This window comes from Pollicipes pollicipes, unplaced genomic scaffold, assembly GCF_011947565.3.
Source record: "Pollicipes pollicipes isolate AB1234 unplaced genomic scaffold, Ppol_2.1 Scaffold_3447;HRSCAF=4054_pilon_pilon_pilon, whole genome shotgun sequence".
Classification (NCBI taxonomy): domain Eukaryota; kingdom Metazoa; phylum Arthropoda; class Thecostraca; order Pollicipedomorpha; family Pollicipedidae; genus Pollicipes; species Pollicipes pollicipes.
This window is the reverse complement of record NW_023596297.1, coordinates 6862805-6875745: the sequence shown is the minus strand read 5'-3', so window position 1 is coordinate 6875745 and position 12941 is coordinate 6862805. Positions and strand designations below refer to the sequence as shown.

The 12941-nt window shown below is 54.5% G+C and overlaps 1 protein-coding gene across 1 annotated transcript in view; it reads left to right on the top strand.

The window, feature by feature from the left end:
• Nucleotides 1-12691, top strand: part of LOC119091556 (uncharacterized) — an 86600-nt gene extending 73909 nt beyond the window's left edge. Inside the window, exons 12-18 of the mRNA XM_037214366.1 lie at nucleotides 5610-5727; nucleotides 8826-8913; nucleotides 9142-9228; nucleotides 9791-10069; nucleotides 10659-10802; nucleotides 12024-12167; nucleotides 12650-12691. Of these exons, the coding sequence (XP_037070261.1) occupies nucleotides 5610-5727; nucleotides 8826-8913; nucleotides 9142-9228; nucleotides 9791-10069; nucleotides 10659-10802; nucleotides 12024-12167; nucleotides 12650-12691 (902 nt within the window). The remainder of the gene's footprint in view (nucleotides 1-5609; nucleotides 5728-8825; nucleotides 8914-9141; nucleotides 9229-9790; nucleotides 10070-10658; nucleotides 10803-12023; nucleotides 12168-12649) is intronic.
• The last annotated feature ends 250 nt before the right edge of the window (nucleotides 12692-12941 follow it).

The window sequence follows — 12941 nt, the reverse complement described above, 5'->3', positions numbered from 1 at the left end:
TTGCGGACCGGTTTCTGTCCCGAGTGAGTCCGGCTCAACCTTCGGGTCGATCCTAAATCCGTGGGATTGCCCCTCCGCGCGGGACGTTCGGCCAACCCAGCGTGCATTCCGATGACCTGCCGAGTCGGCAGAGCCGGCGAGCCTCTGCCGGCGGCCGAGGTTCTGTTGCCATGCGCGGGCGCGGTTCGGCGCGAGCAGGACCGGAGTGCGGCCGGCCGTACAGACGTGCATATCCGGGTGGACAGCCCGACCGCCTGGTGCGCACCTCCGCCAGCGGATGGCCATCTTGTTCCACCACGTCCGGATGGGTATCCCTCGCCGGTAGCGGCATCAATTTTCAAACATGGTTGATGCTCCACCAATAATTTGGAGCATTTGGGCTCATTCTTTTCAAGCATCGTCCTGGGCCTAATGTTACAAGGCGAAATTTGTGCACTCAAAAACACGAGTGCACAAGAGTGGCGCCCAAGCTTCCTGCTGTTCATTGCGCGCTCCACCTATTTTCACGGCTCGCTGCAGCGTAGGTACTTCCTCCATTGCCAGCATGGCTATAGCCATGCCTCTGAGATTGGGGAAAGGGAACAAATGAGGGTTGAGCGTCTCAAGATGAGCTTTGGAGGCCAGAAGCTTCTTAGGAAATGTTGCGTGTGAGGTGGAACAGCCCGGCAATATCTCTGATTCCCAATGTGGGTTCGTCTAACGTACCCCAAACAGTTGTTCCTCCTCAGATTTAGGTGACTTTTTGCTTGCGCTTAGATTAAAGACAGCCTAAATAAGGTGCAGCAAATTAGATGCGACCTATAAGTAGGCTACAACGGGGCTAGGCCCAAAGGTGGATTCAGGATTTCGTAATAGGGGAGCCGCAGGCAGCACCGCGACATGTTTCTCAGCCGACACTTTCCCACTAAATCCCACCATTTTCCGACCACACAAAAGATTACACAGGCATGTGTCAACTACACGTAACAGTCGGCGCATGATTGTAAAAACTGACTTCTAAAACATATGCAACACGTTTCGCACCGGCAGGAATCTATAATCGTGCCCGAATGGATAACGGAGCGGATTTATACGCATCCCAAAACCGCAGCTCAGAAATTTCCGCACGCATTTTTCAAAAACTCAAACTTCTCACGGCCAGCTGGCCGGATCGATTGATGGCCACCTACGGCACAGCCGCCTAGCCGGCCAGCTGAACGCCAGCTTTGTTGATCTGAATGACAAGCTGTCGTTATATTGCGGAACACTGGGAAAAATTGATCTCGTAGGTTGCTGACTTTGCAGGGAATGGATCAAGCCGAAAGCAAGAGCTGCTACAGGAATCATAGATTGTAACGAATCAAGTTTTGGAATTATACACATCCCAAATCGGTTCGTATCGAACGAAGCGTTCGCCCGTCCCGGTAGCTCGGTTGGAGAGAGCGGGAGTAAGGGTGGGGTAGGGTTTCCATATGGCTTCATGCAATGTCTTTGACTATAATTAAGAGGCGGTCATCAAACTGACTTCATCCACTCGAAGCAAATTTTCCATATCTCTGAATTGTAGACGATTGCATTTGAAGGTGCAGTGGCCAGGTGGTTAATGCATCCGGCTTTCGCGCGGTAAGCCTCGGGTTTCGATCCCGGTGGCGGCGGGGTTCCTCTACAGTGATATGGTCAATACGGATACGCCCCATTCCCATTACATTGGAATGACGATGTAAGGGATGATAACGTCACACCTGTCTTAGAACAAGAAAAGGCAAGCTCAAGTCCTTGGTACTGAACAGTATTGTAGTTCTCTATGTCTTTGAGGGAAAGTCCCTCTCCCACTTATTTTGGGCTCCTCCAAGACGAAAGTAGGCCAGGTTCGAGTAGAAACTTACTTGTTACCATACGTTTTGGGGGGTTACTTCTGTTATTTTACACTTTTCTCCCCCCCCTCCGAACTCCATTTGTGAAACTTCGTTCCTGATACCGAACCGTCGTGGGGCGAAAGTGACTGAAATTCTGTGCCTGAAGTGTCATTCAGTTCACCACGAAGAAACGCCAAATGGAAGCACTATAAATCCGATATCGAGATTCAAAGGCCGGGCTGGAGGTCATTAAGGGGGCGCGGGCCAGCCCCTCACATTCCAGTCGGAGGGGCCGTTGTATGGATTGGGCGCCCTGAGAAGATGAAGGGCCTCTAGGTCGTTTAAACACAACGAATACTGAACAAGGTCCCCCCCAGCTCAGAGTCGTTCTGGGCTTGAGTGGTCTATGTCCCAATCAGGGACAAGAGGAACCCGCGATTTACAATTGGTCCGTGGCCACACCGAGTCAATGAGGGGCCAAGGGTCCGGCACGGCCCCACAGCGCCTAAAAACCGGCGATACCGGTGCTTATGACAAAGGGGCGCGCCGAGTTCGGTCAGGGGAGAGCGTTCGAGGGTAGGCGCCGAAGAAGGGACCGATGAAGGCCCTTCGAGTGCTGGCACCGATCAACGTCCCGATGGGAAGGCTGAATGGCCGTAAGGGTCGAAAGGGCTGCAGGTCATGTCCGCCCGTAATGGCTGTGTACCTCAAATGCCAATCAAAATGCCTTGGCATACCCATTGTGAGCCCTTGGGGCAATACGGGCCCCTATTTCGGTCAGAAACCACTACAACGCGGCAGTTAGCTCCGTGCTGTTATGAGCCCTGAGGCCCCATTTCCTTAGCAGGAACGCGACCGAGGCCCGAGACTTGCATTCGTCTGATTCCCTACAGCAGTGAGGGGCCCTTTGACTGCCAGGCTCGCGAGGTGCCCAGCGGGGGTCCTGTGACGGAAGGAGTCCCGCGCCGGCCAGGGCTTACTCGGGGTCCTTGCCCTCGGGGCCCTTCGTCTCGTCTCAGCCGAGGGCCCCTAAGCCAAACATGGATCTTTGTATCCGTTATTGGACCACCTGTGGTTATTGGGGATGTTATTGCACCAATGAGGGCTCTTGCGCCTATCCAGGGCTAAATGCCTCGCTCAGAGGGCCTTAAGCGCCAGAGAGGGCATCGATGTATCTTTGTACGAGTCTCTGGATCAAGCAGGCGAACCCGACTACGTGACGCCAGAATGGCAGCCGGTGGACGCCTCGCGCTGGGACAGGATAATCTTTTAGCAACTGACCGGAACGATAATGTACACCCTTCTTTTCACGCATGCATTCTGACGTAAGATTGGACGTTCCCAGATGACATCGGGATGTCTATGTTAACACAAATTGTAAGCCCCATTTAGATTTACGAACAACATTCATGGGATCCTCAATACCTCTGTAGAATTCCTCCTTTACGACATCAGTAACTACGCATCTGTCCAATAAAGAAACTTAACTTAGGTTCTTTTCCGTTTCAGCATGAAGCAGGCAAGCATCGCCATTCTGCGTCGGTAGACCATAGAGCCACCCGTTGAAGGTCAGTCGTAGATGAGATTCAACCCCGGGTATACCGCGTGAGAGGCCGATGTGCCACCATCCACAATGGATGTGGGTCCCGTATTCGATTGCTTGTGATCAAAGAACTGCCTGAGTCTGGGTTGATGGATTTCATGATCGCTTTCTGCATACAGCGCATACAACATGCATTGAGCCGAGTTTTCGCGCAGGATTTTTATGTTCTCACTTGTTTCCCCTAAAGTTGGCAGCCCGCGAAGGCTTGGCGCTTACAAAAGTCCGAAAGATTTTGGAGAGTGCATATGTTTGTTATGTCAGGGATCGTGCATGTTTCTTAGAAGTGGCAGACGTTTTGCGCACATCCCATTGATTATGCTTCGGGGCGTGATCACGTTTCGTTCCGTTCGAATCACGTCACGTTACGTCACTTTAATCACGTTTTGTTGTCAGTTTAGTTGCGTGATAAATAAACCAAACAAATTGAATTAAAGGCGCACTGATGTCAGTAAAAACAAATACAAAAATACGTCAAAATTGGTAGGTGGTATGCTGAAACGTCTGCTAACACCCTGTGGCGAAAAACTTTGAGAGCCGATATGCTCAATATTGTATGCCACACCGTGTTGTCGCCTCGGGAACCGTGCGCTGAAGTTTAAAGGCAGTGAACAAGACGAATGTAAAGCATATAATTTAACGTTCGATGGGTTTATATAGCTTGCCACGCAATTTGGATGCCGACCACAAGTCGCACAAGCTAATTTTGTCTCCATTTCAGGTGGACCCCCTTATATAAAGCAAGAACCGGAACGGGTTTCGTCTCCGGAGGATGGAAACCCGATGGCTTCTGGCACTGAATTCTACACCCGAGACAGCGGTATGCACCAAATGTGCGCATTTACTCCCTCATTGACAATGAATACATCGTATAGGCATATATCGTCTGATGGCTGATTTGTTGTGTCCTGAGTGCCAAATATGACGGAGGGCTGCGTGATAAGTGGCGACCGGGCGTATTAGCCGAAAGCAACTTTCTTGAGAGGACTGATTCAGTTTTGTGCATCGTGTTTGATGTTGGTTCGACGAGCTGGACCCGTTTTGCCTGTAGGCATGTAGGCCCGCGCTGCGGTGTCCATTGAGGTACCGGCGAGATGACGCCCAGTAACTGGGTACCGGAAAACCCCGATACATATGTTCGTGTTCCGACGCAACGAACTGAAGCCATTCTTGCGCAAGTGCCGATTGTGCCGTTTGTCTGTGTTGTTTGTGGTTGCAAAGGTGATTTGGATCGATGGAATTTGGATTGAAAATATTAGTTGTTTTCCGGATGTGTAAACCACGGACTTGAAAATATTTCATAACTTGAAGGTATTTTGTTCACCGTCAAATCATGCCTAGTGCGTTTAATTTTTGAACTCTAATAATTAAGTAAGACAACTTGCTGTCGACCGTGACACACCAAATTTGCTTTTGTGTCTTTTTATTCCCCACCTTTTCGATTGAAGTGTTCCGTTTTGTGGTGCCCGACGCGTGTCTTTCATAATGTGATGCTGTCATTGTTACAGTCGATCTTATTGGCTGGTACTGTCTGGCACTATTGTATTTCCACCATGGAGTTGGGCATAATGTATCGCTGCACATTTGCATTACTGATGTCGATTGGGATTTGGTTCATTTCTTTGGTGTTTTGCAGGATGCGATGCGAACATTAAACTGGAAGAGACTGCTGTGCAGGATGTCACGTCTCGTTCCGATCCAGGCACTGAAACATTGGATGCACACGTAGTGCCTGGTAAGATCCTGGCTTACGACATGAAACAAAATATGTTGCCACTCATATAAACATCATGGATGCGATAAATGGAATAAAGGAGGCCGAGTCTCCTCAATTTTCGATGTACCCAGTTCTGTTTTGATGTGTGTGATGGTTTAACGAGCTGGACCCTTTTTACATGTTGGCGTCCTTTGTATACTTGCCTTCCTTTGTCCGGATCTTGCGTTTGGTATGGCGTAGAATGGTTGTAGACGAGGGTGAACGGAACAGCAATCGACGGTCTTCGCGCCTGCACGGGCACGAAAATTGCTGAGACTCATTCACGTGGTTGGCAAAGGATGGTGGAAGCCAGGCACATGGTACTTGCGAGGACTGGATAGATCACCGACATTCTGCGCGTTGTCCAGCTGCGGGCGGTCTGAATCGATTCCCTGCCTGACGGGTTGTCCCCCGCCAGAGCCTGTGAACTACTACGCCCTGCCTGGCAAGCGGCTAGGCTTGGAGCTGTTCGTTGCCAGCAGCGGCCACCTCTACGTGAGACGGAACTGCTCGAGCAAGGGCGTCTGCCACCTGCAGTGCGTAGTGTAGCTGTCGTCGCTGTTAGAGAATTCTGGTGGTAAAGACGTTGACGTGACAAAGCGGCTGTGACGAGCGTCTTTCGATGTAGAAACGTTCATAGTGAGCCTAGAGTGAAGAAAGATGGCTTGAACGCTGTTATGCCTGCCGTAGTGCATTATCCGCCCATTGCTGTGACCGTTGTAATGGCACTACCGCTGCTGGTTCAGGTACGTATGTATTGTTTTAGCTCAGTAACGGCACCATTTGTGGAAAGTTTACGTCTGTCAGTCACGACCTACTTCCACCACCATCCACACCACACACAACGTCACGACCACGAGCACGATCGCCAGCTTGTTTAACATGCTTTTCTCCATCTGTACCTGCGTTGCTTTGGCAGAAATGAGGGACTCACAGTGCCTTATCGACGTACGGTTTCGTCCTCGGTCTCAAGCTGCTGTCTGGCAAAGGCTCGCGGCATTAAGTGTCCAGGGACAGCCAAGATTGTAGCCGACAAGGACATGACTGAGAGGCTACAGCACAATCGCGCCGCGAGGCATGAAGATGTGCAGGTGCGATATTGGGCAGCAAAAGACAAGCAGACTCCATCGTTTTGTGCGGTGAATGAAACCACGACTAACGGGTGGAGTCGTCGTTTTGTCGATCAGATATTCCTTGCATATACTGCATGTACCTGGGCAACTGCATGAGGCTGTGCGCCTGCAGTCTACGCTGCGCACGCGTTCAGCGTCCGCTTTTTCGACCTGCACTGGTGCGATGACCGACCCCAATTATGAGTCTTTGAAATGACCGTCCCAGGACCCCGGGCTGCACTAACGGATTATGACCTTCACGTTGTGACAAAAATGGAAGGGAGCAGTGGCTCATGTGCTACAAATCACACTTGTGCGGCGGCTGACGTGTGTTAACTGTGCACGGCGCAGGTGAGACGTGTGGTGGTGGACATCAGGAGGGCGGTGCGGAACGACCGGACGGGCTGCACCCTCCGTCAGCTTTTCGAAGACGTTACAAGCAGTTCACCAGTCGGCCATCTGGTGCGCTTCAGCAAGCTGAGAGCTACGCTGCAAGTGAGGCGATCGTTGTTACGTACGAATTGCGGAGCGTTGTGCGTTTTTGAATATTTGGTCATTGTGAAGGCGTTTGCAGGTAGAGGTCGTTACTCCGTGTGGGATTATAACCAGGTGTCATGAAACTGATCGTGCACCAGGACTGGGGCATTGCATGATGAGAACCTACCCATCCCCATTTTTAGGGTTCGACGTAAGTTATTTACCACTTTGCCGTTTGCATGATGATGCATTACATGGAACAGCTATACAATCCGATCGTGAGCGCTGCATGGCACCCATGGCATTCATGACACCTTAATGATGCCATTCAAATCCTGCCATTCCCTTGGTCATGCAATGGTCGAGGCTAAGACAAATGCAACTGTCGGGTCGCTCATATCTGGCGTTCGTGAGCACGATTTCGTAATAAAACGGCGGTCACTTGACTCCCAATTACTGTTGTGTAAGGTACGATGACGCAACATGCAATGACGCAATGTGGAGCACTTTCACTTTAAAGAGATTTTACGTTGCCTAGAGCGGTCTTCTCCACTCAAAAGCGTACCAATGCTTATCAGTGAGCTGATTTTATCATATCTGGTGTTTGCTTCAATATGTTCGAATGTGAAACATTGCCTTTAATTACACAGCCGCATAGTTTCCAGACACGTTCAAAACACTTCACCAGTTACAAATATCACATACAACACCAAAACGTGCGGTGTATTAATGCAATGTGATTTTACGTAAAAGTATCATCAAATGCGGTTACCCTTAATATTATTACGTCTGGTGTCCCGCGACGGCTCCAAAGGAAGACTGATGTTCCAGTTAGACTTTCACGCCCAAAATGATGCTGTCTCGAAACTAAGGAATATACAGGCTCCGTTCCAAGGCTGTAAGACGCCGAGCGTCGGTGTGCCTGCTGGCCTGTGGCTGTATTGACCGGGCTGACGCTGTTTCCAGCGGGACCGGCTGGCTGGTCGGCCTCCGGCGTCGCCGAAGCGGCCAGTCCGTGCCTCGTCGCGGTTGCGTGGCTGCCGCCCAGCTGTGGTGGCGGATCCAGCCGACGCAGCCCCAGCCGACAGGAGCCCCCGCCAGCCGGACACGCCCGCGCCTGCCCCGCGAGCCTCGCCGCGGTGGCGTCGAGGCTGCCCTCCAGCTGTGGCGGCGGATCCAGCCGACGCGGCCCCAGCCGACAGGAGCCCCGGACAGCCCAACACGCCCGCGCCTGCCCCGCGAACCTCGCCGCCGAGGCGCGGCTGCCGCCCAGCAGGAGCGGCGGGTCCAGCCGACGCAGCCCCAGCCAACAGAAGCCCCGTCCAGCCGGTCACGGCCGCGCCTACAGCAGACCAGCAGGTCGGTACACGGCGTTCACATTCGCGGTCACATGCATCCTTGTGTTCACGATACTCTCGAGAGTCGCAGGAATGCTGTTGGGATGATGGGGCCAGGTTATGGTGGTATGCCCTGGCAGTTGATATGGACGCACTGAAGCTTTAGGAATTGTTGCTTTATTTTTGGTCAGTTTGCATGAAACCTGAACTGCCCGACTGCGGTCTGGTTTTTTCAGGCTCAAGGACAAAGAAGCGATCAAAGTATTCGGAACGCCCAAGCCTTTTTATCTGTCTACGCATAATGTGTGTCGGCCACAACGCCTTGCGGAATGAGCGCGCGGTCTTGGTTCTGGCTGGCGGTGACGTGCGTGGCATACGTGGTTCTGTGTGTGGTGCGCGGCGTTAGGTGCGTGGCGTGACGTGCGTGGCATACGTGGTTCTGTGTGTGGTGCGCGGCGTTAGGTGCGTGGCGTGACGTGCGTGGCATACGTGGTTCTGTGTGTGGTGCGCGGCGTTAGGTGCGTGGGGTGACGTGCGTGGCATACGTGGTTCTGTGTGTGGTGCGGTGGCGTTAGGTGCGTGGCGTGACGTGCGTGGCATGCATGGTTCTGTGTGTGGTGCGTGGCGTTAGGTGCGTGGCGTGACGTGATGGCCGTGTTGTCAGCGGCAGCGTGACGCCGCCGTGTCCGCGCCGCTGCCGCCGACCAGCTCGGCCCAGGTCCTGGGACTCATACCGGCCGCCGCCCCGGAATACCGCGACAACTTCGTCTTCGGCTTTGGCGGCGGGAGTGGCAAGGTAAGCTGCACCTGTCCTCTTGATGTGACGGCGCAACCGGCGTCAGCTGAGCACGGCAGGCGGCGAGTATAATGCCAGTTGTTGCCCTGTGGCTCAGAGGAGGCCGTGAGTCTTCTGGTTAGCTGTGCTTGGATCCGTTTTGGATGATTTACGGCAGTAATTCACGCCTTCGGTTGGACAACTTGCGGGTATGTGGCTGACCGACCACCGCGCCGCATTCGTACTCAGGTGGCGGTCGGTTTTGCGTCAGCCCAGGTGATTGCGGCGATGCGGGAGCGCACGTCTGGAGCCATGCAGTTCGATACGACGCTCACGGTGAGTTGTCGGGCTGGATTCACGGTGGTCGGGCTGGATTCACGGTCACGGATTCACGGAAGGGTGTGGTGGTCCGTGGTCCGGTGTACTAGCGCTGTGGGGTCCTGCGCAGTATTGCAATACCGTGCGGCGACTGCGTGCGAAGGGTGCATATCCTGCGTACTATTGGTTGTAGAGCTGATTTTCGCCCACACCTCATGCTTTTGTCGATCGGATGCCGTCTTTGGCCACGCCCTGATGGCAGTGCTCCTGGAGAGTCCGTGTCGGAAGGGAAGCGCACCCACCCGTCCTCGGTAGAGCGTACCTCGCCGTGCACCTACCGGCGGAAAATGTGTGACCGCGCCATCTGCTGGTGACGGGCGCCACCTGCACGTCTCACCCAGTGTCAGTGGCCGCAGGCCGCGGTACCGCGGTAGCTGAGCTGAGCTGAGCTGAGCTGAGCTGAGCTGTGAGCTGTGAGCTGAGCTGAACTGATTTAAGCTGAGCTGAGCTGAGCTGAGCTGAGCTGAACCGAGCTGATCTGAGCTCGGCGGCCGGTGCTGACCGCCCGCCCCGTCCGCAGGCGGCGCCGAAGGCCGTTGGCTTCGACCACCTGCTGGTGCTGTTCGCCGAGGTGGACAACTGGACGCGGCCGGTCTTGTTCGTGCTGCTGAGCGGCCGGTCGTGCCGGCTGTACGGCAGCGTGCTGCGGCTGGTGAAGCGGACCGTCGCGCGGCGTCTGACGCCCGCCGCGCTGCTCACCGACGGCGACCTGCCCCTCTGCGCGGCGGTGGCCGCAGCCTGGCCGGACGCCAGGCGGGCGGTCGGATACCCACACTACTGTCGTGCCGTCTACGGACAGGTGAGGTGGGCACGGAGGCTGCTGTCGAGCCAGGACGCCGTCGCTGCTGCCACGCTCACATAATGCTGCACTTGTATTTGGTATGAAGTCAGCCTCAAATCGTGCGCTCGAGCGACATTAGGCTCTGGTCAACTGCGGAGATTCCCGCCAAGCACTGCTTGTGGCATGTTTACTGGTCCCTGCTGCCTAGGTGGTTCAAATTACAGGGAGAACTTTAGTCTCATTGAATCTGGTTTCACGCATAGACACTTATCATGTCAACAGCTTGTTCTGGCGAGGGTTCCCATTTTGTCAAAGAAACATTTACGCCTGTACATGTACGGATGCATGGTGTTGAACGGACAGTACGTTCCTGTGAGCAGATGATCTCGTCTCACATCACAGCTCAGGGAAAATGGCCGGCACTTGGCCCTCAGCGACAGTACCGCAAATGTTCGTTGTCTCTTAAGCGCAGCGGCTGCCGTGTGCCGGCGACATCTGTCGCCTGGCTCGTGCGGCTGAGTTTCCCTGTGCTTCCGGTAGTCGGCCGTGCGGGGCGCGCTGCCCTCGGCGGCGTCAGCTGACCGTGGCGCGGCGGTCCGCCCGGCAGCTGCGCCGACAGGGCCTATCGGCGGCGTTCCGGGAGGTGTCGGCCGTGCGGGAGTGGCTCGGCGGGCTGCTGGCGGCGCCGCTGCTGCCGGCCGACCGGCTAGAGCACGCCATCCAGCTGCACCTCACGCACGCGCCTCCCCATGTGAGCCAGCCGGCCGGGTGGTGGCGCACAGGGCTGGCTGTGGTCGGGAGAAGAGTCAGGTTGCCATGTATTTCCACCATCAAGTTGTAGTCAGTATTCAGCAACGCAAAATGTCGGACGCCAAATTGGCAAATTGGAGAACTTCGAGGGCGAAACTTGATTGTAAAGTAATCCACTGTGAGTCCAGATGCTGTACTTGTAATGTATATTGTATTAAAACGGCATCTGCGGCAAGAACGGCTTAAGTAAGGTACTCTTTTTGTTTACAACAATGTGCAGAGTACTTACATGAATGCAGCGATGTGGTTTTTACAATATCAATGACATGACATTCCGTCTTCTTTACCTCAGGTGGGCGATGCGACATCGGAGGCATTGCGGCGTATCGGCGAATACGTTGTGGAGGAGTGGCTGTGGAGGCTGAGCCCTGACAGCCTGTCCGTGTGTGGTATCAAGGGTTGTAGCAATACTGACGCCGAGGCGTTCCTAGAAACGCTGCCTGACGCGCTCAGATCTGGCGCGGACATTTGGACCTTCATCCTCGCACTCAATAGGGTAAGACGGATGTTACGCTTTACGTGACAGATGTTCATGGCTGTCACCACCATCTTTGAGACCTGAATCATGAATGATTAGCTTTATTTTGTCAATATTGCGTCTACTGTGTCAGATTCAAAACCTCTGTGAAGCCCATACTGTCATGACATGAATGGTATCCATTATATGGTTACATGGCTGGTGGATGCAGCAGGAGAAACAGCTTGTCCTGATGTTACAGCCTTGTCTGAACAGGCCCGCTGCCTTGCACCACTCTTCCCAAGTCCTATCATGTATCCCTGTAAGTTCCATGCTATGCCAATGTCCAGACCAGCCGGACAAGACGCGGCTACAGTGGAAGCTGGCGCTCGACGCTTACGCTCCGCTGCGTCCCACCCACGCCCTGCTGTACCCCGCTGACGTACCGCTCACGCCTCGCTGCACCCGCTCACGCCCCACTGCGCCCCGCTCACGCCCCGCTGCACCCCGCTCACGCCCTGCTCCGGGCCGCTCACGCCCCGCTCCAGTCCGCTCCGGCCCCGCCGCACCCACTCACGCCCCGCTGCACCCCGCTCACGATCCGCTGCACCCCGCTCACGTCCCGCTCCGCCCCACTCATGCCGCGCTCACGCCCCACTCCGGCCCGCTCCACCCCGCTCACGCCAGCGCGCGCGCCGCCGGTAGGTGATAGCCTCTGTGGACCAAGACATGGGGCGAGGCGTGAGCACGCGCAGGCGGCAGCGCGGCCCGAACCTGCAGCCGCTATTGCGGCGGTGGTCGGCCGACTTGGCCGCCGGCCGCACCACGATGCGCACGTACCTGCAGGCGGCCGGTCACCAGCTGCTAGCCAGCCGGCTGCGCGCGCTTGAGCCGGCCGACGATGACCCCGCCGGCGGGGAGGCTCCGGCGACCGGCTCGGCAGCGGAGGCGTCCGTCACGCCCCCGCTCCTCGCAGAGGTAAAGCCACTTCCACTGGCCGCTGCCCCAGCTGGGTTGCGGGGCACTGGGCTGGTCTGATTGAGGGAATCCACCGGGTTATTGGAGGAGAGCTCACCTGCTTCAGGCCGCCAGGCGGACAGATCCGAATCGAGGCTGGACGAAGCCCTGGGCTGTTATCGTCAGGTTTACCTCAACCTACTTTGGTTTTAAAGGCCTGGACTTGCCAATACATTTGATAATTTCGCGTTTCCCAGATCGAGCAGAAAATTCGGTTTTAAGTATTCATCTCCAACGAATCCGGGACGTTTGCATGAACACAAGTAGCGTGTTATCGGGGGTGGCGCTTCGCGGACCTCCGATTCGATTGGCAGACGCTGCGCACCAATGGCCACAGCGGTTACATGAGACGCTAGGTCGCGCTCAGTTTGCATATATTATATATATATATATATATATATATATATATATATATATATATATATATATGATATATTAATATTAAATATATATATATATATATATAATGTATCTCTCTCGCTCTCTCCCTCTCTCTCTCTCTCTCTCTCTCTCTCCTCTCTCTCTCTCTCCTCTCGCTCTCTCTCTCCTCTCTCTCTCTCTCTCTCTCTCGTCTCTCTCTCTCTCTGCTCTCCGCCCTCTCTATCT